This window comes from Colletotrichum godetiae (genome assembly GCF_030913485.1).
Source record: "Colletotrichum godetiae strain CBS 193.32 chromosome Unknown BDP55scaffold_19, whole genome shotgun sequence".
Classification (NCBI taxonomy): Eukaryota; Fungi; Ascomycota; class Sordariomycetes; order Glomerellales; family Glomerellaceae; genus Colletotrichum; species Colletotrichum godetiae.
Genome location: NW_026851267.1, coordinates 459,370 through 483,553, shown reverse-complemented (window position 1 = coordinate 483,553; position 24,184 = coordinate 459,370). Strand labels below are relative to the sequence as shown.

At 52.7% G+C, this 24,184-nt stretch overlaps 8 protein-coding genes across 8 annotated transcripts; 7 read left to right on the top strand and 1 right to left on the bottom strand.

Annotated features, from left to right (window-relative positions):
- The first annotated feature begins 905 nt into the window (after positions 1-905).
- On the top strand, positions 906-2,083 carry BDP55DRAFT_662951 (beta-lactamase-like protein). The gene has a single exon (XM_060574842.1). The coding sequence runs from the start codon at positions 1,164-1,166 to the stop codon at positions 2,040-2,042; it is 879 nt and encodes a 292-aa protein (XP_060430031.1). The 5' UTR covers positions 906-1,163; the 3' UTR covers positions 2,043-2,083.
- Positions 2,084-2,746: 663 nt separating this feature from the next.
- Positions 2,747-3,339, top strand: BDP55DRAFT_742848 (putative oxalocrotonate tautomerase). The gene has a single exon (XM_060580476.1). It carries the CDS (start codon positions 2,795-2,797, stop codon positions 3,251-3,253), a length of 459 nt encoding a protein of 152 aa, XP_060430030.1. The 5' UTR covers positions 2,747-2,794; the 3' UTR covers positions 3,254-3,339.
- Positions 3,340-3,568: 229 nt separating this feature from the next.
- On the top strand, positions 3,569-5,008 carry BDP55DRAFT_742845 (uncharacterized protein; the record flags this gene model as incomplete). The annotated part of the gene is made up of 1 exon (XM_060580475.1): positions 3,569-5,008. The coding sequence occupies one exon, from the start codon at positions 3,569-3,571 to the stop codon at positions 5,006-5,008; it is 1,440 nt and encodes a 479-aa protein (XP_060430029.1).
- A 1,590-nt stretch (positions 5,009-6,598) lies between these two features.
- Positions 6,599-9,175, bottom strand: BDP55DRAFT_551791 (uncharacterized protein; the record flags this gene model as incomplete). The annotated part of the gene is made up of 4 exons (XM_060569142.1): positions 6,599-7,294; positions 7,346-7,518; positions 7,571-7,648; positions 7,699-9,175. 4 exons carry the CDS (start codon positions 9,173-9,175, stop codon positions 6,599-6,601), a joined length of 2,424 nt encoding a protein of 807 aa, XP_060430028.1.
- Positions 9,176-11,975: 2,800 nt separating this feature from the next.
- Positions 11,976-12,692, top strand: BDP55DRAFT_631718 (cutinase; the record flags this gene model as incomplete). Its single annotated transcript, XM_060572320.1, has 1 exon — positions 11,976-12,692. One exon carries the CDS (start codon positions 11,976-11,978, stop codon positions 12,690-12,692), a length of 717 nt encoding a protein of 238 aa, XP_060430027.1.
- A 2,128-nt stretch (positions 12,693-14,820) lies between these two features.
- On the top strand, positions 14,821-19,071 carry BDP55DRAFT_551693 (phospholipid-translocating P-type ATPase; the record flags this gene model as incomplete). Its single annotated transcript, XM_060569134.1, has 2 exons — positions 14,821-18,566; positions 18,618-19,071. The coding sequence occupies 2 exons, from the start codon at positions 14,821-14,823 to the stop codon at positions 19,069-19,071; spliced, it is 4,200 nt and encodes a 1,399-aa protein (XP_060430026.1).
- Positions 19,072-19,242: 171 nt separating this feature from the next.
- On the top strand, positions 19,243-19,661 carry BDP55DRAFT_662946 (uncharacterized protein). The gene has a single exon (XM_060574841.1). It carries the CDS (start codon positions 19,273-19,275, stop codon positions 19,606-19,608), a length of 336 nt encoding a protein of 111 aa, XP_060430025.1. The 5' UTR covers positions 19,243-19,272; the 3' UTR covers positions 19,609-19,661.
- A 1,686-nt stretch (positions 19,662-21,347) lies between these two features.
- Positions 21,348-23,580, top strand: BDP55DRAFT_662945 (cytochrome P450). The gene is made up of 4 exons (XM_060574840.1): positions 21,348-21,693; positions 21,751-22,176; positions 22,233-22,946; positions 23,011-23,580. Exons 1-4 carry the CDS (start codon positions 21,485-21,487, stop codon positions 23,231-23,233), a joined length of 1,572 nt encoding a protein of 523 aa, XP_060430024.1. The 5' UTR covers positions 21,348-21,484; the 3' UTR covers positions 23,234-23,580.
- Positions 23,581-24,184: the final 604 nt, after the last annotated feature.

Sequence of the window (24,184 nt, the reverse complement as noted above, 5' to 3'; positions counted from 1 at the left end):
GTATTTCAGCGACGCTACTTCCGAAATCTGTTGCCTTGTTTGCCGGCGAGAATCTGGAAGTTGACCTAAGCTTATTATGACGCAGCTTTTGTGCTTGACGACTATCAAGTGCCGCACCACATAGAGACGCGGCTCAAGATTTTGGTGGATCATGCCCCGTTTACATTGGTTCAGAGAATTGCATCTCAGTGCCTGTTTCCATCAACGCCAGCTTCGATAATCTTGACTCTTTACCTGATACCTACCTGGAGTAAGTAACTAAGTTAAACTTGGTAGATGAAAGCTTGGGTAAGAGATGCATGGAGTACGTGTTGCGTTTCTCGAGTTGAGGAATCTGGTCTTGCATGTACGGATAGAGCCCACGGCAGTGGACCTCAGCCAGGTCGTCAATCTTGTGCCTGTCCTGAGAGAGCATTGGCCTTCAGTAATCTTGCAGACATATTGCAGCAACATCTTGTACGCGGGGGAAATGCCCGAGTTGCTCATGCTTTGCTTCAAGATGTCAATGTAAAAATCTAAAAAGCTCAGAGATCATCAATAACAAGCCTAGCAATGATCACACGTAACTTCGTGTTGTCTTTGGTGGTTGCGTCTAGCCCGGCCGCTGTGCCTCGCTTACTTCACTCTTCACTGGAGCAGTGATACTTGGCGGCGTCTACTCTCCCGGAATCCGTTTCCCATTACGGTAAAACGGGCTTCGGAATTCTCAACAATCATCCACTACCACAAATACGAATTCCTTTGCGCGCAAGTGCTGATTTGCCTATCATCCTTCCATTGGAGAACGGTGTCAGTGCGGGTTGTCAAGATGGCAGCTTGCCGTGCTCCAGCGCTGTAATTCCTCACATGATCAACCCCGCTTTGACTAGTGGTCGCCAGGAAAAGCTGATGGCTCATCCAAAGTAACTTCATTGCACCATCCATCTGATCGTCGCTGTTGCACTCAGCTTGGATCACGACTAATCAATCCGTAGTATGCCTCGATCCTCGGTTGGCGTAATGGTTCGCTCGTCCAGGCCTGTCTGCCTTGATGCTGGCAGCCCTCATCTCAATAAAAGCACAGCACCGAGCCACTGTGATCTTTCCAACCGTTGCACATAAGTGACTGATCTTGTAGGAAGTTCAACTACTTACTCTAGTCCAACTAATCGAAAATTGGCAATATGGCCGATCTGAGATCAGCCGTGTACGTCGCGCCGCCGATTCCCTCCAAAGTCCCGGGCTCGAACGCGACGGCGACCTGGTCCCCAATCTCTTGCACCCTGATCTACTCGGCAAACGAAGCTGTCTTAGTAGACACGCCCATCACCATCAAGCAGACAGAAGAACTCATCACCTGGATTGAAAACATTGCACCAAGGCGGAAGCTCTCATACATTTACATCACACATGGCCACGGAGATCATTGGTTCGGCATACCTCTTCTGTTGAAGCGGTTCCCGGAAGCCGTCCCCGTCGCCACAGTCGGAACTATCAAACATATGGAGCAGCAGATTGAGAATGGAGTGTTTGACCAAATGTGGGAAGCCCGTTTCCCAGGCCAGATCTACCGACCCTTCACCCTTGCGCAACCTTTATCCCCAAAGAGCGGTGGAAGCTTCAAGCTCGAGAACCGCTGGGAGTTCAAGGCCATCGAGTGCGGACACACCGACACCCATGACTCGACTGTTCTCTGGGTCCCAGACCTCAAACTCGCCGTCTGCGGCGACGTAGTGTACGGGCAGTGTCATCAGATGTTGATGGAAGCGAACACGAAAGCCAAGCGCGAGGAATGGATCAGGGCGGTTGAAATCGTCGAGGCACTCAACCCTGCTTATGTGGTGGCTGGACATAAGATGGCTGGGGAGACTGATGGAATCTGGCACCTTGCTGCGACCAAGAAGTACATCCAAGACTTTGGCAAGATCCTCGAAAAGAACCCAAAGAATGAGAAGGAGCTGTTCTTAGAGATTTTGAACTTGTATCCGGAGAGGTTTAACCCGGGAGCTGCGCGTTTAAGTGCCATGGGTGCCTTCCAGGTTCCAAAGGAGTCACGTATCTAGGACCGTATTGAGGATGAGGAGTGCAAAGCATCCAATAAGACCGACTACATTGATCCCTTGCCCCAGTGACAGCCTTCAATACACGAATGATTCTCAAGTGGACATTCGATATCATGAATATTGGATTCGACGTATCTCGTGTAAGAGCATGCGTGTCATCATGCGAGCAAGATTCTGCAAACATGATCATGAATAGTGCACGTTGAAAGATTTCCCACTCATGTGCTGATATGTATTAATGTACCTTTCATCGTTTGTTTCCAGAGCAATGAGTAATCCCTCAGTGCATCGACGGTTCCCATCGAGATTTTGCTATGCCCTCAAAGCTGTCTCCTATTACGAATTTGTGATCCAGTTAAGACATGCTCACGAACCTCGGTGCTATAGAACCTGCTTGACTTGATGATCGGCGACAAGCAGAATATTGACACTTGAATGCGGGGTATGCATTGCGTGAACACATCGGTGTGACGTTTCAAAACAGCTTCTCCTGATCGACACTCGTTCGGAAGTCGTGATTACTGATATCTCGGTCCAGCAGCGGTGGCATTGCACGGACCCCGCTCCGGCGCGGTGTCCCACATCGGCCGGTAATGGCGAAAGCCGGTCGGCGACTCTTGAGCCTGCCCTTGAAGTAGACTATATCTAGTGCCCAAAGACTTGAGGTTCAATTCCAAACGAATCAGACATAAGTCAATAACATCAATTAAACTACTTCGTACCCAAGTTAAGTCACTAAGCAAGTCTTCAAAATGCCTAAATGGGTCTTCAACTGCAACGCCGGCGTCTTCACCCCCGCCGAAAAGAAACAAATCGCCGAGGGCATGACCAAGATCTACACCAGTGTCGGCCTGCCCGCGTTTTACTGCCACACGCACTTCATCGAGCTCGCCCCAGAAAATATTTACGCCGGCGGCGAGACGCCCAAAGCGTTGACGACCGTCTCCATCTATCATATTGCACGAGGCTTCGATACCCCACAGGTCGAGGCCTTCTTCTTCAAGGCTCTTGATGATGTGTTGAGGCCTATCTTGAAGCCAAAGGGGATTGAATGGGAGTCTGGGATTTATGAGGCGAGGAGGGAGTTGTGGAGGATCAATGGGCTCGTTCCGCCTGATACGGGGTCGGAGATGGAGAAGAAGTGGGCAAAGGATAATCGGGTTACGGACGAGGAGGACTTATTGAAAGTTCAAAGGCTTTCTAGGCTGTGATTTGCACAGTCAATAGTCGGTGATCTCGGTCTAGAAGATGAGCACCACTGATATCTACCTACGTTATCTTGGAATCTTGAAAAGCCTTTTAGTACTGCTTCACTTGTACGTCTATCGATGCTCTGAGCAAATACGAAGGCTTCATACACATTATCATTACTAATATTTACACAAAATCCATGAAAAGGCTGCTGACACTGGGGTACCTAAGCAGTAGTTGTCGGGTTAGGTTCAGGTGGGGGCGCAGCTCCAGCACCCCCTCCAAGCACAATTGAGAAGACTACCGGAGTGTTTGGCAGAATCTCGGTTGTGGCTATGGAGACAAGGTTCGAGCTCGTGATAGTGGGTGTTAAGGTTGTAGTACTAATGACTCTTGTAGTACTAGGGGTCCGAGGGTCTGAGGAACCCGCTGGCGAGACTGACAAACTTGGCGCAGAGATGACAGGCGTAGAAGAGCGTGAAAGCGAGCTCGAAATCGAGATTATCGAGGAGGTAGTTGGGATACCCGAGAAGGAGTCCGACGATGAGCTTCGTGTGGATGGGGATGACGAGGAAGGCGGCGAAGAGACCGGAGTCAATGAGTTTGGCAAGGCTGTAGACAAAGATGCTGGTACTGAAGTGGATGATAATGCAGGCGAGGAAGGTGAAGAGAAACTAGATGTTGTTGTCGATCGTGAGCTTGAAGGGGTAGTCGCGGGGGAGCTTGATGATGAAGCAGGCAGGGAGACTGGCGAGGGGCTCGATGCACTCGAGCTAGGAATGACGGGAGTCACCAATGATGGCAGTGATCCGGACAGAATGCTAGTCAAAGTGGCTGAAGGCAAGATGATGATCGTGGTTGAAGTAGACGGCAGCAAAGAGGGCAATGTCACAGGCGTACTTGTTGTGCTTGTACTTGGGGTGAAGGTGGTCGAAGCGATCCTGGATGTGTTGGCGAGGGGGAATGGGGCCGTAAGAGAAGTTGAGGTCGATGAAGAGGTGGATGATCTTGTCGAACTACTCGATGAGATTGTAGAAATCGAAGAGCTTGTTGTACTGCTGAACGAGGACGAAGTTGAGGTCATCGAGGTTGACGTGCTTGATGGGCTGATGCTGCTGGAACTACTGCTGCTCGTTGTAGACAATGTGGGAGAGAAAGTACTAGACGAGCTTGACGAGCTCGAGGTGCTCGAAGAACTGGAAGATGTCATGGAACTGCTTGAGCTTGAAGTCGATGAAGTTGAAGAGGCCGTCGAGTTCGAAGATGCGCTTATCAAAGAAGTAGAAGTTGAGCTTGTGCTAGTGAAAGTCGTCGAGGAACGGGTTAACGATGACGAGGAGGAGGAGGAGGAGGACGAAGAGCTACTGGATGAAGTCGAAGAAGACGAGGTGCTTGTAGACGATGTACTAGACGAAGTGAAAGAGCTTGTGGAAGCGCTAGTCGATGACGATGTTGTGCTGGTGGTAGTAGATGGCATGCTAGAAGATGCAGACGAGCTAGAAGAGGAGATGAAAGAGGTGGTACTAGTTATTGTGCTCGAGCTTGAAGAGGAACTAGACGCAGTGGTGGTCGACGTCGAAGTCCGTGTAGAAGACGTCGAGGTTGGAGAAGTGATCGTGGTGGACCTTATGGAACTGCTACTAGTAGATGTGCTACTAGTAGACGTCGTGGTCGTCGTGGTACTAGTCGAAGACGTCGACGTCGACGTCCTGGAAGTGCTAGTAGAGGTTGACGATGTAGACGTAGACTGGTACCCAAATTGGCGAACTCCATAGACATTATATATGACATCGCTGCCATAGTTTCCCCCACAGGCGTAAGGATTGTTGGCTATACAAGCGACGTTGCAAAGAGCAGCGTTGGGCGCTGGCACTGATGCAAGAACTACAGTCGGTGTACTGTTCGGGTTGTTGAAGGTCGAACACCAGCATTGCTGAGCGGCATCGTTTCCTATAGCGGCAAACGCAGAGCCGAGAAGATCACATACGTCTTGACACAGGACGACATCGCCATTCGTAAAGGAGAAGGAGTTGGCAAAAACCGTATTGAAGTTCGTGATCTTGCCACAGGCGCTGTACGTAAAGCCATACAGCGGGGGTGCCTGTGCTACTGCGTGAACGAAGGGTAAGAGTAGTCCCAGGCCCGTGGCCAGGATCTTGAACTGGGTCATCTGCATCCCGAAAGGTTGGTCAAAGGATCACGGCAGTGCCCCACAGCTGGTAATCAAGATGATCTCGCCTGGTAGCTAGAAGAGTTCGACTTTGAGGGCCATGGACAGTAATGTAGACGGGGAAGACCTGTGGAGCTAAGAAAGTTACGAGGATGAACGAGGCAGGAAGCCGGAGGGTCAATGGAGGTGTTTGATCGGGCCGTGGCATCCTAAATATCATTACATGGACTTCGGATCTGGCTCAGCTCTTCGAATCATGATCAAATTGAACTGAGTCTGTTGAATTCGGTCCAGCTCTTGGCATGAGACTACATTACAAAACGCGTTCAGCACATCGTCCGATATCAACACCTCTCGTGCCCGACTGTAGTGCCCTAGAGGGCTTGAAGGGAAGGGATGGGGAGAAAGCACGAGGAGAAGGCGCGAAGAGAAGACCAAAAGAGAAATGATTGCCTTGTCAAATTAGATTGCGGGAAAGGCCCGGATCACGAACGGTTGAGACCATAATTCTAATTCAGGTTCCAGTTCGTGTCTCAATCAACCCTGGACCCTGGATCCTGGGTGACTCGGTCGAGGATAAACTCTCAGTTAAACCTATTTGGCAAGGAGACAAGCAAACTTGCGTTCCAATTCGTTCAGCCCTGAAAAAGTCCCTCGTGCACCACGATGCGTGCCCCGAGGCATCTCCAAGGTTAGTAGATCCAGTAGCTAGGTACCTCGAACTCTTTGCCCCCCCTCCTCCCCCCCGCTCTGTGCTTTGAGCTAGTCATTGGACCGCAGCTCGTACTCTTGGGTAGCCTCTCCTCACATATTGATACTTGGCAAAGCTGATTGTGAATGAACCCGGGTAGCAGGTTCGGGTGTAACGTGAACCGTGTAGCCTGCGCACATTCCAGAGGATTAAATCCACGTGAGCCACGCATAGCAATCCCCACGCCACCATTCCCGTTGCTTCCCTCCCTTGGAACGGCGCGGTCCGGACTTGGTCACGCCTGGACGACTCTAGGGATCCTGGGAAGGTAGGTAATCCGCACTACAGAGCTCTAGGCTCAGCTGGCCACTGGTGCAACGGTGAGAGGTCGATTGATGCGGGAGGCGGACGCCGCTAAAACTCAATGTCACTACCCAGATGAGAAGCAGTCATTCGATCGTCAAGAGGATGCGGTAACTTTATTGATGCAACTATTCCATATCCTCAAGTAGACAGGGCCAAGCAGGCATCGACAGCCTGCCCAACTCTTCCCTGTTTCTGGTGTACCACGTCCGAAATGATCTCCCTGTCAAGATCGGGGAACATTCCTTGCAGAGTCTCGACGACGTTATTGTGCTCTACCCTGCTCAGACGCTGGGCCTCAGCAACTTCAGCACTCGCCTGCCGCGCTGCAGCTTCTTCCGCTGACAAGTGGTGACGAGCAGATGGCGGCCGTCCATCAGGTGATATTTCGGTGCTTGGCCTGGGCGACAGCCGCTCAGAGGAGTCTCGCGGCCTCGACGTCGGCCTCGATGCGTTGCTAGGTACAGGTGGTGCAGGAGAGGGCTCATCCGAAAACATGCGACCGATTGTGCTGAGTGGCTTCTGAATGGAACGAAGAAGTCCCGTGATGGGGGCCTGATCGTCTGAATCTTTTCCACCCTCATTCGATGATGTTGATCGACGTGGCGTGGACGACTCCCCCATGATGTCTAGAGAAGGCCTCGTCGAAGATTCCCCTGTCTGGTATCCAGTCGATGACTTCTCCGAGAATACAGGTTCTTGAGCGACTGCAGGTGAGTCAAGGCGGTGTTTTTCGGCAATTGCAGATACCGCTGCTTCGACATTCTTCTCGAACTCTTCATCGGTAATGGTGAGAGTCGTCCTATCCATATTCTCAATAAACTGGATCGCGCCCATCTATGCCATGTCAGTTGTGTGCAGCGTTATCAGAGCGCCAATGGGACCTACTAGCGATGAAAGGTAGTATCCGGCTTCACCACCCAGCTTCTCCTGGTTTCGGAACCGCAATATATACTGAACGTTTGACACCAAGTGTTCTGGGTTGGCTTGGAGAACAACGTAGATGAGGAGGGGCATGAAGGAGTCGGCTGAAGAGTCCGACTTTGAGTGCTTGAGCAGGCCTGTCACGGGTTAGCCTTCAAAATCGCGTCATCGGCACAAATGATGGCTGACCAAAGATGACTTTGCAACAGTTCAGGACGCAAATGATCTTGTCCCGCGGCGCTCGGTATGACTTGATCTTGAGGATTTCTATGCACAGTCAACGACCAAAACTCTACTGGGAAGTTTTGAGAAAATACCTTGCTGGGCGAGCTTTAGGAATCGCTTGCCACTATCACCAGCTGGCGGTATATCAAGGTGCTCCTCCCGAAGCCAGGCATAAATGTTGATCTTTTGTGTCAGGATATCATCTCGTTCCACGTCCTCTTGGTGCTGGCCACGCCTGCCAGGCCCCATCGGTCGCTCCCCTCCACGTCTTTTCGGCTTCGCACCGGGAATGGGCTGCGGGGGAGGGATCGCCGGCGAAAATGTTTGCGTGTAGAGCCTGTTCATGACCAACTTCTCCATACCTTCGCGAGCATTGTCAAACTCTGCGTCGGAGACGTCGCGCCACACTTCGCACTGGGCCATCTTGTTGGCAATGAAGGCAAGGAAATCGCTGATGATCTTGACTTGCTCGTGTACCATCCACTGCCGCTTACCAAACTCTGATAAAAACGACTTTAGGTATCTCGCGACTGGGTCCGCTTTTTTGTTTCGTAGTTGTTCTAAGAATCGGTGGAAGTCGAATGGCAACGCTGGCTCCGGTTCGGGTTCAGGAGGTGGCGGCCGATGAACGGGCATGCCAGGAGACATCTGGGAGTCGATGCTCATCTGGCGATCATCGTGAGATCGCGCTGGTGTCGCCGGTGGGCCGTCTTTTGGGGGTACTGGCGGCCCATGTTCGTCGGGTGCTTTTTCTTTGGAGAACATACTAGCTGGGGAGGCCGATTGTATTCTGAGGCCTTGGAGCTCCTGGACCTGCTGAGACAGTGAGGGTACCAGTGGCTCAAGGCTGGACTTCCGGGGTGGATGCTGTATGCCTGGGCTACCAAGCATGGGCGAAGCAATCTCCAGCCTTGGGCTCATGACTTCTTCAGCTCCAGGGCCCCCACCGTCGCCGGTGAACTGCTCCATGATACTCTGAATTTCGGACCGCGACCCATTCTCTTGCTCATCTTCGCTTGCATATCTGCGCTCGTCATAGCCAGCATCAGATCGTGTAGGTGATGCAGAGGTAGGCCGGCGTTTGGCATTTGAGGGGGTTCGTGAGGGAGGCTGGGATGTCCTCGGAGTCGGAGGTGTCGGGTCGACGTATGTCGTGGACTCGATGGTGAGAAACTGTGTAGCAGTCTCGGCAGGAAGAGGGCTCGTGGGCTTCAAAGTCGCTATCGACGAAGTCATCGGTTCCGGGATGGTCACGGGAGCAGGTTTGGACGCTGTCTTGGGCGGGTGCTGGGAACGCTTATCCTCTACCTTTGCGTCATCTTTCGTATTGACAGTTGAGACGGAGGTCTCTTCGCCAAAATCGATCAGGTCGTCGGTCGCTTGTTGTTTGCCTGCTGCTTTCGCTGACAGCACGGGCTGTTCGTTTTCGACATGGTTGTCAAGCTTGGGCAGCTCCGTTTCAGCCTTCGACCCCGCGGTCTCGGCGTTCGTCACCGAGGCGGCGGTAGTATCATTCTGGGGGGCACCAGAGAGGCCGAAAGAGTGATCTGTGGGATCTGTAGAAGACATACACCACAGATCTTGCAGAGTGATTTTGTTCGTTTTTGGTGAGCTCTTGTCAAGCCGAGCAGCGGGGGTTGGCGTCGGGTTGTGATAGGCGAGGCTCGAGCTCAGCAAAAGGCGGAGGAGAAACAGTCGCTGACATGCAAATGCGGCAGTCGGATTAGTTGAGCTGTGAGGGCTGTGGCTCGTTTCGAGAATCAGCAGATCAAAGACCCTAGCTGCAGGTGGGTGGTGTACGGAGGGTTATCGGTTGGAGTTGTGTTGCGTGAGCTATCACGGGAATGGGATCAGCAGTCCAAGGTAGCAGTGGGTTGGCCGTGTAACGGCGGAGAGAAGGCTGAGAATGTTGGTGTGCAACGGTAGAGATCCCCACAATTCGTGGGGTGTGGCGGGCATGGGAAATGCACGTTCTCACGCTGCAGTGAGTGACTGACTGGCGGCAGGGCGAATTTTGGCCAGAGTTTTGCCGGAGATCCAGGGTCCCCAGGTGTGGAAGGTCCGACCGACGTCACTCTGGTCCCTCCCTGCCTTCCCTTTCATCCCAAGGGACCTCGGAGACTATATTCTACCGCTCCGATGAATCCACGTGACCGGTCAAGATTGATTATGCCGGACCGGAGCCCAAAGTCGCCCCGTATTTGACTTTACCGTCCGGATCCGAGTGGGCCCATTTCATGCCGTGCCCCCGCCGCTGTCGTCCCTGCATCGTTCTTCCGTCCCGGCGCACGGAGCCCCTCTAAGGATTGTTCTGTCTCATCTTTCCCTGACGTTGACAGGGTATCAACCTTTTCCGCTAAACCTCAACCTCGGCTCATAAAGACTGCATCGCCGCTGTCGACTCATTGATGCATCAGAAAAGCTGAAGCGCCCATGGATCCAGGAGAATTTCTGCTCTTTCCTCCCATTTATGACAAGAATCACTCAACCATACTGTCGGATCGGCGCAAGGGAGAATGTCTCAAAACCTCTCGCAGGTCTTTCTTATTCGGGGTGCTTTGACGGGTGGATTTTACATCTTTTTCATTTTGTTTAATCTCCATCCCTCTGCGACTGCGCCGTTGACTGACCCACGGCGGAGCAGACACGCTTTTGACATCTTCTTGCTTTTGCCCACCGTCCGGTCGGAATCCCTTCAATGAACCAGCACAGCACAGCCCATCTCCATCTTCTTTACTTCTTCTTCTGTCCTCTCGGGGTCTAGAACTCTGCGTTTCCCGCGTCCGAATCCCGTTGTCTGACATTACGCTCGGTCCTCTGACAAGTGTCAAGCAGCGAGACCTTCTTTTTCTCAATCCCAATGAGGACTTGACTTGACCTCCCCGAGCCGGCCGATGCCCACCACACCAGACGTCAGACCCGGGATGAGAGCGTAAAGTCTTACCTGTCAGAACATAGAGCTGGTAGTAGCCAGCGCGGGCTCTGAGTCGCCAAAAACTCTCAAGCCCATCCTTGTTCAGGAGTCTGCTTTGTGATCAGTTTTCCGTTTCGATCCGGTCATCTCAAGTTTCAGGTTGGAACTTCTAGAACGTATCCTGTTCCTCCCAACTCAGGCGGTCCACAACGGACGCCGTCAAGTTCGCAAGCTACACTTTTATCGACAAGCGCCATTCCTGTGGCAGGGGCCCTCATGGTTGATGGGCCACCCTTCCCACCTCTGGACTTTGCTCAGTGGCAGAGATGTTGTGTGGGAGGGTCACTGACAGTTGGCTAGTCTGAAGCCCGTGAAGCCTGATGTTAGTCTGAATCTAGCGTTTGCTGTGACGAGGGCAGTTTCTTTTACCTTTGTAGCTTCCTCTGGGCATCCGGAGTTGAGAAGCTTTGCGCTTAGCTACACGAACGTTCTGGTGACAGCAACCACAACGGCACGTCACATTTCATTGAGGTTTTTTTCTTTGTCGGAGCCGATGAACTTGGACCTATATGTCGTTCGTCAGGTTAGATGATACGAAGCAATCCGAGGCCATCGGCTGCATGAGGCCCGAATGATAGACTTCTATACCTAATTCCCCTGGTCCCCGAGCCTTGTCGATCCTGGGTTGTTCTCTAAACAATATCTGCGAAACGACGGTCCTCCTCCCCGAATGAACAAGGCATGAGGGGCTCTCGACCTTATCGGATTTAGGCTACCGAAGAGAAATCAAACGGCCATGCCTCGGTCCACTCGATCCTTCCCTCCCACCATTTGGATCTCCGATAAACGACATCGACCAGGCTACATGCTGGATACGCCACTAGCCAGGGGAAATCCAACGGGATGGCGCTGTGGAGTGGTCTTCCCGATGGCTTGGCTGCCGCATCCTGGAGTCCTGCGACCGTGCTTCTCCGGGAAGGGAGTCGTGTTTCCCAAAGCGGACAGACTTGCGATCTGGACAGTCCACCTTGACCTGCGCCTCAGGAGATCCCATCGACCCCAGATGCATCTTACACGCCAAGGGACACCTTTTGGGGATGTCTCTTGCTTACTCGAGCTGATTCGAGAGATGCGACTGGCCCGGACGCTTGGAGCTATGGGACGAAGATGACTTGATGTGGAAACGCCAACAACGGCCGAGGCGGAGGTTTGCACTAATCGTCATCTCAACACCAGCCCAACGGCGTGGGTTGACGTGCAGAAACTCTCTGTATAAAGGTTGCCGCCAGACCCTTTGACTTTATTCATCTCATCACCAACACATCTCATCTTCAACACGCAGCAATCAGCTCGCTAACATTCCAAGCCCCGGTGGCAGTCATTCTCTTTCGCGACGCTGTATTTCAGTCTGCTCTGTGAGCCCATTTCTCTTCGACCTTTTCCCAAATCATCACGATGAAGTTCTCCGCTGTTATTGCCCTCGCGTCTATCGCGGCTGCGTTCCCTACGCTCTCCGAGCCCGCCCTCGATGAGCGTGATCTTCTTGAAATCGAGGCCCGCGATATCGAAGCTCGCCAGCGCGGCCGCGTTGGTTCTACCGCCAAAGAGTTCTCGACTGGTGGTTGCAAAGACGTTATCATGGTCTTCGCCCGTGGTTCTACCGAAGTCGGCAACATGGGTACCATTTGCGGTCCTCAAACCGCCAACAACGTCAAGGGCAACTTCCAGAGCGTGGCTGTTGAGGGAGTCGACTACGCCGCTGGTCTCTCCACCAACTTCCTGCCTGGCGGCGCCGATCCCGCAGGTGTTGCGGAGATGAAGAAGATCATTGGCGAAGTCAACAGCCAGTGCCCCAACTCCATGATGGTCGTCGGTGGCTACAGCCAAGGCGCCGCCGTCACTCATCGTGCCGTCGAGGACTTGCCCCAGGCCCAGAAGGACCAGATCGTCGCGGCCTTCATGTTCGGCGACACCCAGAACACCCAGGACAAGGCCCAGATTCCCAACTTCCCCAAGTCCAAGACCAAGATCATCTGCGCCCAGGGAGATGCCGTCTGCAAGGGAACTCTCACCATCCTGCCGGCCCATCTGTCCTACGGCAACCAGGCTGGCAACATGGCCGACTTCATCTCGCAGAAGCTCACCGCAGCTGGCGCGCAGAGGCGCAAGTAGACGCATTTCACGACTGTCATGTTTACGAGGCGGAACGAAGGGGAACATCTGATGAGCATCCATGTAGACACTGTGGCTTTGCATGCACTGAGCGGCGGCCTTTTTTTTTTCTTGTTTCTACTTCTCTCTACAGGCATAAAGAGACATCCATTTCTACAGTTCACATTTGGGGAAGGCATTTTGTGTATGTTTGAAACAGTGCAATGTTAGTTACTACGCCTCCTGGGCTTATTATTCTGGCGACAGAGTACCCGGTGAGAGCTTAATCCTGTCAAGGTACTTTACCTGAGGCTGGGTGCAGATTCATGGGAGATGGGCAGCCAAGACATGCCCCAGACGCTCGTTGATCGATGTGCAATAAGAAGAAAATTCTCCGAACCTTACGGTCCCATTGTGACATATGTGTGGTGCTCTGTGACAGTTGATGAATGAAGGCCCCGGCATTTCGGGGTTCAGGGGGACGGGGTTATGCTGGCGATGGGGAGGCAACGGAGAGGCGTACGGGGCCGTTGACGTACAGTGCTTACATAAGTTGAGATCGCGGTGACACTGTACGTACCACTCCGTTTTTTAGCCTTGTCGCTCCACATGCCTCAGGCGCAAGCACGGCCTTTCGCACTGTACTGCGGCATCTTACATCCCGCTGTCTCTTCTTTCACGACGTCAAAACTTGAATCTTCCCGTCTTCCCGATGTCTTGTTCGTTTCTCTCTCCCCGGTTCGCACTTCGAAGCACATCAGATGGGATGAAGGTATCAACAGTCATCCCGTCGGCAATGCATAGAAAACGCCCAGTTGGAAATGATTAACACATGCCGACGGCGGCGGCGGCGATTAACCCTCATCAAAGGCCACCATTCCTCTTCAAGGCGCCCATGAGAATTGTGTGCGAGAGACTCCACCAATGTGCGACGTCGCGACAAAGGGTCTTGCCTGTTCAGCTTTCGCCCGAACTTTCTGCCCTCGTATGACGCTCGTCGGGGAGAGAGAAAGGCTGAAGCACACCTTCCAGTTCCAGGGCTGGGCGGCTGAAAGTCTGGAGACACCAGATGGCATCCGTGCTCTGCCTTACCATTCGCACCTCGGACGCCTTATTTTCTCCGGACGCACAGGATCTTGATGCCGCTTGTTGTGGGATCCGCGGATCAACGTGGACGAGGGAAACATGATTGTCGCCAATACGCGGAGCCACCTGGAAGAATTTATTCCAGGAGCCAGCCGTTGCGCCGATCTACCCAAACAAGACTTTGAGATGGAACAAGGCCAGACACTTCGGATCCGGTTGACCGGTTCGCGGCTAGCGACGCTTCGAGCAGTGTGTCCGAGGCCAAGCAATTCGTTGGACGGAGTTCATCCCTGGCGTCAGCTCGTTGCTTTCTTGGCGGCGTTCAGTTGGAGGTCAGCGTCGAAGCACAAACGTTAAGATTTCGCCCATCACCACATGCACCGCACGTGGGAACAAACTTCACTGGCAGCTGGCGGATGACGGCGTCGGGCTTCTTCTCGAACTCTGGAAGAACCTTCGATCGACCTCAATCAATTGAGAACGGCCTGGCCACCCGATCTAATCAATCGAGTCTGAGGACACACATCCGCACTAGCACCATGTCCAATTGTCCATAACCAGCGAGAGCTCCGGCCAGTGTGCCCACCACGTGGGGAGATCAACACGGAATAATGGTACCAACGGGGAATCCCCCCCTTGATTTCTGCCCTGGAGAATCGTCGTTGATTCATATCTTTAGCAACAGATTACGCCCGCTGCCTCTAATTTCGCCAGTTTTCCTTGGCAACCCACCTTTCGCGCGGGACGCAGGCCGTTGATGACGAACTTGGTGCCCGCTGTTTCTTGTCCATTGCCGCTCCCCATGGGATTTTCTCTTCTGTCATCGAACTTGGCCGGGGAAACACCAGAATGGCAGTGCGCATCGTCGAACCCTCTCCTCTGCACGTTCAGTTTCCTTGAAGAAATCGGATGATCTCCAGTGCTGCGCTCGAATCTGCTGCAGCCTTACGATCCCCGTTGGGATCCGAACCGATGCGACCGCTCGTTTTTCGCACGGAAATGATCCATCACGCAAGACGCGACTCTTGCAATTGTCACTCGCTCAATTAATGCCGTCGCTACGATGAACGAGAAACCCACGACCGAACCACTATCCGCGAGCGATACGCCGCCGCACTGCCACGAAGAAGCTCCCGGCAAAGCGCAGTGGCTGGACGCTACTTCGAGGCGCGATGCTCTATTGTGGTGCAAAAGCGTATTTCACGAGGTTGTCTTGGGTCGAAAAACATTGCCGCCTTCGAAGAATGGTCGCATAATCCCACTCAAATTGAACCAAGATGCGCCCCTGACCGACGAACGGCGAGGCGGTCATCCCTTTGTTTCCAACACCATCCGAACTTCCCGATACACTGTTTATGACTTTATCCCGAAACAACTTTTCTTCCAGTTTTCCCGAATCGGCAATTTTTACTTCCTCTGCGTCGGCGTTCCCCAGACCATCCCTGGCATCTCGACTACGGGAAACTTCACGACGATTTTGCCCCTGCTATTCTTCGTTTTGGTCACTGTGGCAAAAGAGGGATATGACGATTTCAAGCGCCACCGACTCGACAAGGTAGAGAATGCGGAAACGGCGCGTGTGCTCAAGCACTCGAAACATCGCAAGGCTAGCCCGCAGACCTGGCAGTCCAAGCTCAGAAGCGCTCTTCCGGGAAGCCGTCAAGTACTGAGCGCCGGTCAAGCAGCAAACGATGGACCCTGGCTGACAACAAGATGGTGTGATATCGAGGTTGGCGACTTAATCAACTTACGAAGAGACGAACCAGTTCCTGCGGATATCGTCCTGCTCCATGCCGACGGCGAGAATGGTCTCGCTTACATCGAGACAATGGCCCTTGACGGCGAGACGAACCTCAAGAGCAAGCAAGTCTCAGCTGCACTAGAAGGATGCGATACTGTCGAGAAGATCCTGGCCTGCGATGCTGAGTTCGTGGTCGAGGATCCAAACCCCGATCTTTACAAATTCGACGGTCGAGTGACTGTCAACGGAAAGTCACTGCCACTGACTTCAGCTGAGATTATCTACAGAGGGAGTATCCTGAGGAATACGGTGTCCGCGATTGGCATAGTCGTCAACACTGGCGAGGAGTGCAAGATTCGCATGAATGCCAATCAACACCCCAAGGCAAAGAAACCCGCGTTAGAGACCGTGGCCAACAAGATTGTTGTTTCCCTCGCGCTCTATGTCATCATTCTTTCCGTCGGCTGCTCTATGGGATACGTCATGTGGCAGCGGTCGCAAGAACGGAGAACATGGTATCTGAAGGATGCTGAAGTCAAGTTCTACGAAATCATCATTGGATTCATCATCCAGTTCAACAACGTCATTCCGTTGGCCCTGTACGTCAGTCTCGAGATCGTCAAAGTTGGACAGCTTCTCATGCTCAATTCCGATGTCGAGATGTATCATGCCGAAACGGATACGCCAGCCCGATGCAATACCAACACCATCCTGGAAAATTTGGGCCAAGTCGGCTATATCTTCACCGACAAAACGGGCACGCTAACGGAGAACGTGATGAAGTTTCGCAAATTGAGTATTGCTGGCACAGCTTGGCTGCATCAACCGGACGTCGAAGTTGCAGATGGCGACAGCGAAAACAACAGCTCTGTAGACACTCTGTCTGAGGCAAAGGGGATCCCGCGCATATCGACCCAGCACATTCGAACCGATGCCATCAATGACGACTATGCTCAATCTCCGACGACCCTCGGCAGACCATCGATGGCTCGCTCACGAGCACCATCTACGCGAAGATCATCTTCTCAGTGGAGGTCCACAGGGCGTCCGGACCACGCGCAGCCCGATGTCACCACGAGCGATCTTTTAGAGTTCATTGCTTTGAGGCCTCACTCTCTTTTCTCCAGAAGAGCCAAAGACTACATCCTCGCAATGGCCCTCTGTCATACCTGCCTCCCGGAAATTCGCAACGGCGAGGTGGAATATCAGTCTTCTTCTCCAGACGAGCTAGCCATGGTTCGAGCGGCACAGGAACTCGGCTACACTGTTGTTTCGCGAACATCCTCGAATATCACCTTGCGACACAGCTCCGACGCCGCTGACGCAGCGAAGGACATGACATTCCAGATCTTGGATGTTATTGAGTTCAGCAGCCACCGGAAGAGGATGTCCATTGTCGTGCGATACTCCGATGGTCGTATCTGTATCATCTGTAAAGGCGCAGATTCAGTCATACTTCCAAGGCTCAAGATGGCTAGTATGGCGTTGCAAAAAGCTCAGGATGTGAGGCAAAGTGCGGATCTTGAACGCGAGCTTTTGCGAAAAAGTGAACAGTACGAACCGAGAATCAGCATTGGGGGTCGCGCTAGCATGTCTTTGCGAAGGAGCATAGGCATCGCACGCGGCGCACCGGGCCCAAGTGTTCGGCCTCCCATGGATCGCAGCCAATCTTTCGAGACAAGCAAGTTGCGCAAATCGGGCGATCTCTTGCGGCCTTCTATCAACATCCGCACGACATCATTCGAGGCCTCGTCCGGGTCTCCTACCCTTCCATACAACACTCCCGAAAAATTTGCTTTCCTTGACGACCCTGCCATCGCCGATGACTCAACTATCTTCACTAGATGTTTTAAGCATCTTGATGACTTTGCTACTGAAGGCCTCCGCACGCTGCTTTTCGCTCAAAAGTTTATTTCAGAACAGGACTACCTCACTTGGAAGAAGGCTTTCGACGCTGCATCTACCAGCTTGACCGATCGTCAAGACAAGATCGAGGCTGCAGCAGAAATTATCGAGCAGTCCTTCAACCTCGTTGGTGCTTCGGCGATTGAAGATAAGCTCCAACAGGGCGTTCCGGAAACCATCGACAAGTTGCGGAGGGCGAACATCAAAATCTGGATGTTGACAGGCGACAAGCGCGAAACGGCCATCAACATTGCTCATTCAACCCGCATCTGCCAGCCAGTGTCCGATCTCTACACCCTAGACGTTACTAAGGGAGACCTCCAGGGCCAGCTCGTGGCACTATCCGAAGACTTGCACTCTGGCTGTGTGCACAGTGTTGTCGTTATCGATGGCCAGACCCTCGCGACGATCGAGAGGTCGGACGACTTGACAGCTCAGTTCTACTCAGTGGTCCCCTTTGTGGACTCCGTCATTTGTTGTCGAGCCTCCCCCGCGCAAAAGGCACTCATGGTCAAGACCGTTCGTTCCCAGCTCCGAAAGCTGAGAGGCCGCATGGGCCATGGTCTTACACTTGCCATCGGTGACGGCGCCAACGACTTAGCAATGATCTCTGCTAGTCACGTTGGCGTTGGTATCTCTGGAAAGGAGGGACTACAGGCTGCTCGAGTGGCCGACTACGCTATCGCCCAATTCAAATATCTCCAACGACTGCTTCTCGTGCATGGACGATGGAATTACGTGCGCACAGCCAAGTTTATCCTGTGTACTTTCTGGAAGGAGATGTTCTTCTACCTCCCCACGGCCCTATACCAGCGCTACAACGGCTACACAGGTACTTCGTTGTACGAATCGGCCAGTTTGACCGTCTTCAACACGCTCTTCACCAGCCTGTGCGTCATCTGTCTGGGTATCTGGGAACAAGATCTCAGTGCCGACACCTTACTTGCCGTTCCCGAGCTGTATGTGTACGGTCAGCGAAATATGGGTCTGAACCTAGCGAAGTATGCCGGTTGGATGCTGTCAGCAGCGATCCAAGGCGTGTTAGCATATTGGGGCGTCTGGGCGGGCTATGTCTGGTTCGCACACTCGAGTGATCAAGGTCTTTACGCCGTCGGGAACCTAGCGTTTACCCTTGGCGTTGTCTGGATCAACTATAAGTGCTTGTAAGTGAAAGATGAATACCTCTCTGAAGACCACGTCTAACTGTGTTGCAGCATTCTCGAGACGCACCACAAGTCTGGTGTCGTAATGGGGTGCTTCCTCCTCACCTTCTCAGGATGGTGGGCTTGGCAAGGATTCCTGTCGTCCATCTATGCCCGCACCCCGTCGATCTACGCCGTACGTGACGGCTTCTCGAAGACCTTTGGTCGGGACTGGACGTGGTGGCTAACCCTGATTGTGATGGTCACCCTCTTCATCCTCATGGAGACCATATTCCGCACCCTGCAGCGCTCTCTCATTCTCGCAGGGTTGTGGAGGTGGCCCTGGGTTCGCAAGGAGGATGACGTTTGTGCGGACGAGTGGCGCTTGGAGCTTTGGCAAGAGCTTGAGAAGGACCACGCTGTGAGGGAGAGGCTGAGGAGGTTAGCGAGTGACGAGGATGAACATGAGGAGGTGGAGGATTGCGAGGAGGATGTTGTTCGTGGTGAGTCTGAGAGGGCGGGTTGAGTCATTCCTTTACGAGAGATACCCCTTCTGTTCTATACACTGCCTTAATGGCTTAAATATTCATATCGTTCCGAGGCTTCATCACCCCAAATCTTGTAACAGGCGCATATTGCTTCCCCTTCTACTTCACGCAGTATCTGCGCAGGGCTGAGCCCGTGTATGCAGGCAACAGCGACGCACAAATTGGATCATCCCTCTAACATGTGGCCCTTGACGCACGTGAAAGGTGCGTATCGGGCTCACGGGCATCGTCACCACGCTTCTGCTACACGGAAATCGCCCTCTCCCGGAACGGCCTTTTGGGATCAAAATCAACACCCTGTATCGACGCTATCTACAATCTCAAGGTCGGCGCTGGTGGTAGGCGTTAGCGCTGCAGTCAGTCAACGTCAGTGGATTAGATTGAGACGAGGTATTCATCCGCTAGCCGGCCTGGAGATGCATGATAGTGCTAGTAGAGGCCCTTGGGGGTCTATGTCTCTCTTATCTCGGGCTGGAGGTAAGTCCAGTTTTGGTTCCGCAATGCGTGGAGATTAGGGCTGCTGTTTCTCAAACTCCAGCGATACTGTGTCTCTCGGGGTCATGGTCACCGTTCTAAGTCTCGCAATGAATCCCTTTGTTCAGTAGATTGCCACTTTCGAATCCGCCCCTGCGCCATTTGGCAATTTTAGCATTGCATCGCGAGAAGTCATTTTTGAAGCAGGTATGAACAGCACAGACAACAGCGTGTTCTACCAAGGCTTTGTTCAGGCTCCACAGAGCTTCAGCCCTCATATCTACTTTGATGGCGACCTTAACGACACTTTTTTGCGCAATGCTTAGCAGCTACATCCACGCTCCTCTGGGGGAAACGTCTCATACGGTGTCAGCGAGTCGCTCGCGGTCTGTTCCGCATACGCTAACCTCACGGACAAGTTACGCGCCCCGGAGAGGTCAGCAAAGAACTCGGACCAGTGGTCAACAGACGAGGGGTGTTGGAAATGGGACCTCCCTAATGGCGCGAGCAGCGGATGTACCAGGTTCGGGGACTGGAGCACCAATGCCATGAGCCTTGCTTGATGCTGCGACGGATCCCGTGGTCTTGAATACTACCGGTCAATTGAAGATTCTCTACGTAAATGCTATACTGCCCGGGTGGGAGATAACATCCCGCGACGATGATGATCAACCTATCGACGGTGTTGGCGTTAGGGGCTTGGCGCAAGAGTGTGCACTCTACTGGTGTGTGAACAAATACGAAAGCAGGTTGAGCGCCGGCATTTTCAACGAGACGATCATATCTTCCTTCTCAACTGGCGATTTTGAGCCAGAGCCCTTCCATTGAGTCTTCGCTATCAGACCGCTGGGATCTAACTTTTCTTTTTATCGAGGAAACAGGCTTGATGATGATGACTATTCGACGAGCTGGATCAACGGCACGTTCCTGGTGAATGTTGACGCTAGCGGGCTCATCCAGAGGCCTTTGGAAGAGCTCTTCTCTGGCTACGCCACCACGCTGAATTCTTACCAGGAATGGGCTCCCATATCGAGCAATCCGACGGTATTGCATCTGTATATGACGGCGCGAAAACACGATCCGTCTCAGGTCCCGCGATTCGACATGTGTAACATCATGGAGGCCGTCGCGTTGGGCATGTCAACAGCTTTGCGTACGACGGACCCCACTCACGAAGGGAATGATGCACTCAAGAGCGTTGTGGGTATAGAAACAGCTATGCAGATTATTGTAAGGGTCCGCTGGGCTTGGATTGTGTTGCCCGTTATCCTTCAGCTGGTCGCGCATCTATTTTTCTGGCAGACAGTGATAACGTCTCGGAGAAGAAGACTGAATAGCTGGAAGTCTTCGGCGCTTGCTGTGTTCTTCTCCGGAGCTGGAAAGGAGAGAGAGAGGTCGCGCACTCTGAGGTGGAGAGGCTGATTGGCATGGAAGTCATTACGAAGGAGACAGTACTTGTGGTTGAAGGAAGAGAATCCAAGGGCATTTGAAGACACACAGTCCGTTTTCACAGCCTACATTCCAACGTGGAGGTCACTTCATCGGTAAAGTCATGGACTCTGATGCAAGTGCTATCGCCGAACCCGGCACTGCCGGAACCTAAATATCCACATCGGATCCGAGTATCGCACTTGGCGGAGCAACGGCCCGGGTGGGAGCTCAAAATCCCGTCACGATTGCCACAGCCAATCATTTACGCCAAATTACGACAAACCAGGACTGGACTAGGCCACTAAGTCCCATTCCCATAAGCACTAAAACTTGCCATCTTCCCCCTGTAAGAGACTAAGGTATTCGACTTGATGCGGAGTTGTAAGCGCCAAGAGGGATGAATACATAAGAAGCATCCTCCGCCGGCAAACCCGTCTCAATCGCTGGGCAGTCTTTGTGCTGCTATCGATTTGGTTGTCAGACATTATGCTCGGCATTCTGGGACTCGAATATGGTTTCGTGCCTTCATTGGCGCTGTTCGCCGCCATACCTGTGATGCTGTACCTCGCCTACCTCATCAGATCCCCCGTGACAATGGACGCTAAAGAGCCGCCTCTATTGCGCCCGACAATCCCCTTCATCGGGCACATCATCGGCATCTTCCAACACTCGTGGGAGTATCTCGACGTGGCCTTGTAAGTTTCTCGCCCGTTCTGATGCCCATCGCAAGTCTTGCTCAGCAATCGCACCAGTGCAAAGTCAAAGGCTCCCATGTTCACCCTGCCCATGCTAGGAGGCAAGATGTACGTCGTTACCGAACCAGAGCTCGCTCAGGCGGCACTTCGCAACCGCTCACTGAGCTTCGACCCGTTTCTGAGGGACCTTATTAAGGGGATGGCTGGCGCTAGTGCGCAGACAATGAAGGCGTGGGATGATCCCGCGTTCTACGGCCCTTGGGTGAAGAGTCTCTATGGTGGGATGGCGGGCCAATCGCTACTTGCACTCAATATCTCGGCCGTGGGAGGGATTGCGACGGCGCTGAACGAGATTGGCGACGATGTAGAGGTTGCGGACTTGTACATGTGGAATCGGGAGTTGTTCACATTGGCCAGCACAGATTCGCTGTATGGGAGCAAGAACCCTTTGAGGGCGGATAAGACGCTCATCGAGGCGTACTGGTAAGTTCCTCTCAACGATGCTCTGATTTGAGATGGACTAGTCTAATCTCCCGTAGGGACTACGAAGCAGACGTCAACAAGCTCATGCTCGGCATCTTCCCCTCTATCATCGCACGAAAAGGCTACCGCGGCCAAGCCCTCTTCCAAGAAGCTTTCAAATCCTTCTTCGACTCCCAGTTCCACGAGAACGACGATGTCCCATCCCTCGTCAAAGACCGCCGGAGATTAAGCATAAGCTTCGACATGACATCGGCGGAAGCCGCCAAGATTGAGCTGATCTTCCTCCACGGCGCCGTCTCGAATACCTTTCCTGCATTTTACTGGTTCTTTACCCAAATTTTCAGCCAGCCTGAGCTTCTTTCACGCCTTCGTGAGGAGGTGCATGGCGTCATTGAGGAGAAGGGGCGTAATGTTGTCGATGGAAAAGAGAAGCGAGTATATTTGTTGCATATGGAGAAGTTGGAGGAGAAGTGCCCGCTACTCATGTCCTGTTTCCGGGAGGCCCATCGATTGTACGCTGCGGGTACTCTCGCGAGGAAGGTCATGGCTGATACGACTATTTCCGATGGGAAGATGAGCTACATTGTGAAGAAGGATTGGCAGATATCTGTGCCGCAAAAGATTCTGCAGACTGATTCCGGGATCTGGGGAGATGATGCGTTGGAGTTTATTGGAGATAGGTTCTTGAAGATTGCGAAAGAGAAGGGAGAGGCGGTTGTTAATGCTGCTATCCGAGGGTTCCTTGGCTTTGGGGGTGGAAAGCATATTTGGTAAGTTACTCATTCTCATGATCTTTCGGTCTATAAGACTGTGGAAGCTAACGCTAGCAAACAGTCCCGGTCGGTATTTTGCGAGCGGTGAGCTGTTGGGCTCCCTAGCGCTGCTGGTTGCTGGGTTCGACGTCACTAGTTCGGACGGGGATGCGCTCGCAGTTCCGAAGGCCACTCCTGTGCCTCTTACTGGATCTTTTGGCAAGCCGGTACCTGGCAGCGGCCTGCGCGGGCGGATGCGCAGGAGAGCGGGGTGGGAAGATGTCCGGTGGGAGGTTGTTGCATAATTGATGAGATCAGAATAGCTGAATGGGCATGACCTACCTTTCTTACGCCTTTGTACTTGAGCTTTTTGGGTGTTAGTTGACATTCTTAGTTGCAGTGGGGATAAATCTCTAAATGCCAACATAGGTCAAGGACATGGTCCTGTCTGTCACATATGCCAACTCTTGGGTTGCGGAAAAGGTCCTAAGACATGGTATAGGCACTTTCATCGTCTTTCCGTTTGACGTCCCAAAGTCTCCTTGACGTCTTTCCTACTTCGGGTAGTAAAAAGGGCTTCTTCCTCACCGCATCGCAAAAATCATTCTGATCCATAATGAATTCCACCAGCTTTCTTCAACACACCTGACGGAAGATGTTCCTCGATGGCATTCATGGAGGCAGTTCCGGCGGTCTTTTGATTCACATGATCTCCCGTGAAGATATTCATACCTTTCAAAAGGGCAGTGAAAATCAGTGAACGCCTTATTTTGGTAGATTCTCCAGAAGGCGAATGACACTTGGCGTAGCATATATAGGTCAACAGTATCCAGTACTTTCATGATACGTAGTAGTCACACGTCGGGTAGTCTTATAAGTCGACAGCGGCGCAGGTTCCGATCGAATTTGACCTCCCAGCTCGATGGCTGATGGCAGGGTTGCAACAGGGGTTATGCCAGTCTTTTCGATCTGAGGGTTTCCGACTTGTAAAAAGAGTCGCTGTGAATGTTCTGCTTCGGATGATATACTAGGATGACAGCTGTTCCTTTCCACCGGCGGGGGCAGGACCAGGTTGGCAACTTCAGAGGCTTCCTGTGGCTCATTTGAAACGAATTGACTTGGGTATTTCGCTTCAGGTGACATAGTATGAGATTTGGTTCATCTGGCTGATTTATTTGCCGGCTTTCTACTCTTTCGCTTCTCGACGCTTTCTTTAACTAATCCACGGAGTCCGACCAGCATGAGACGGATGAGAC

Coding starts and splice junctions, on each gene's coding strand:
- BDP55DRAFT_662945 (XM_060574840.1), top strand. CDS start 21,485: ATGCTCGGCATTCTGGGACTCGAATATGGTTTCGTGCCTTCATTGGCG. Junction 21,694..21,750: donor GAGTATCTCGACGTGGCCTT/GTAAGTTTCTCG, acceptor CAATCGCACCAG/TGCAAAGTCAAAGGCTCCCA. Junction 22,177..22,232: donor ACGCTCATCGAGGCGTACTG/GTAAGTTCCTCT, acceptor AATCTCCCGTAG/GGACTACGAAGCAGACGTCA.
- BDP55DRAFT_662946 (XM_060574841.1), top strand. CDS start 19,273: ATGTGGCCCTTGACGCACGTGAAAGGTGCGTATCGGGCTCACGGGCAT.
- BDP55DRAFT_742848 (XM_060580476.1), top strand. CDS start 2,795: ATGCCTAAATGGGTCTTCAACTGCAACGCCGGCGTCTTCACCCCCGCC.
- BDP55DRAFT_662951 (XM_060574842.1), top strand. CDS start 1,164: ATGGCCGATCTGAGATCAGCCGTGTACGTCGCGCCGCCGATTCCCTCC.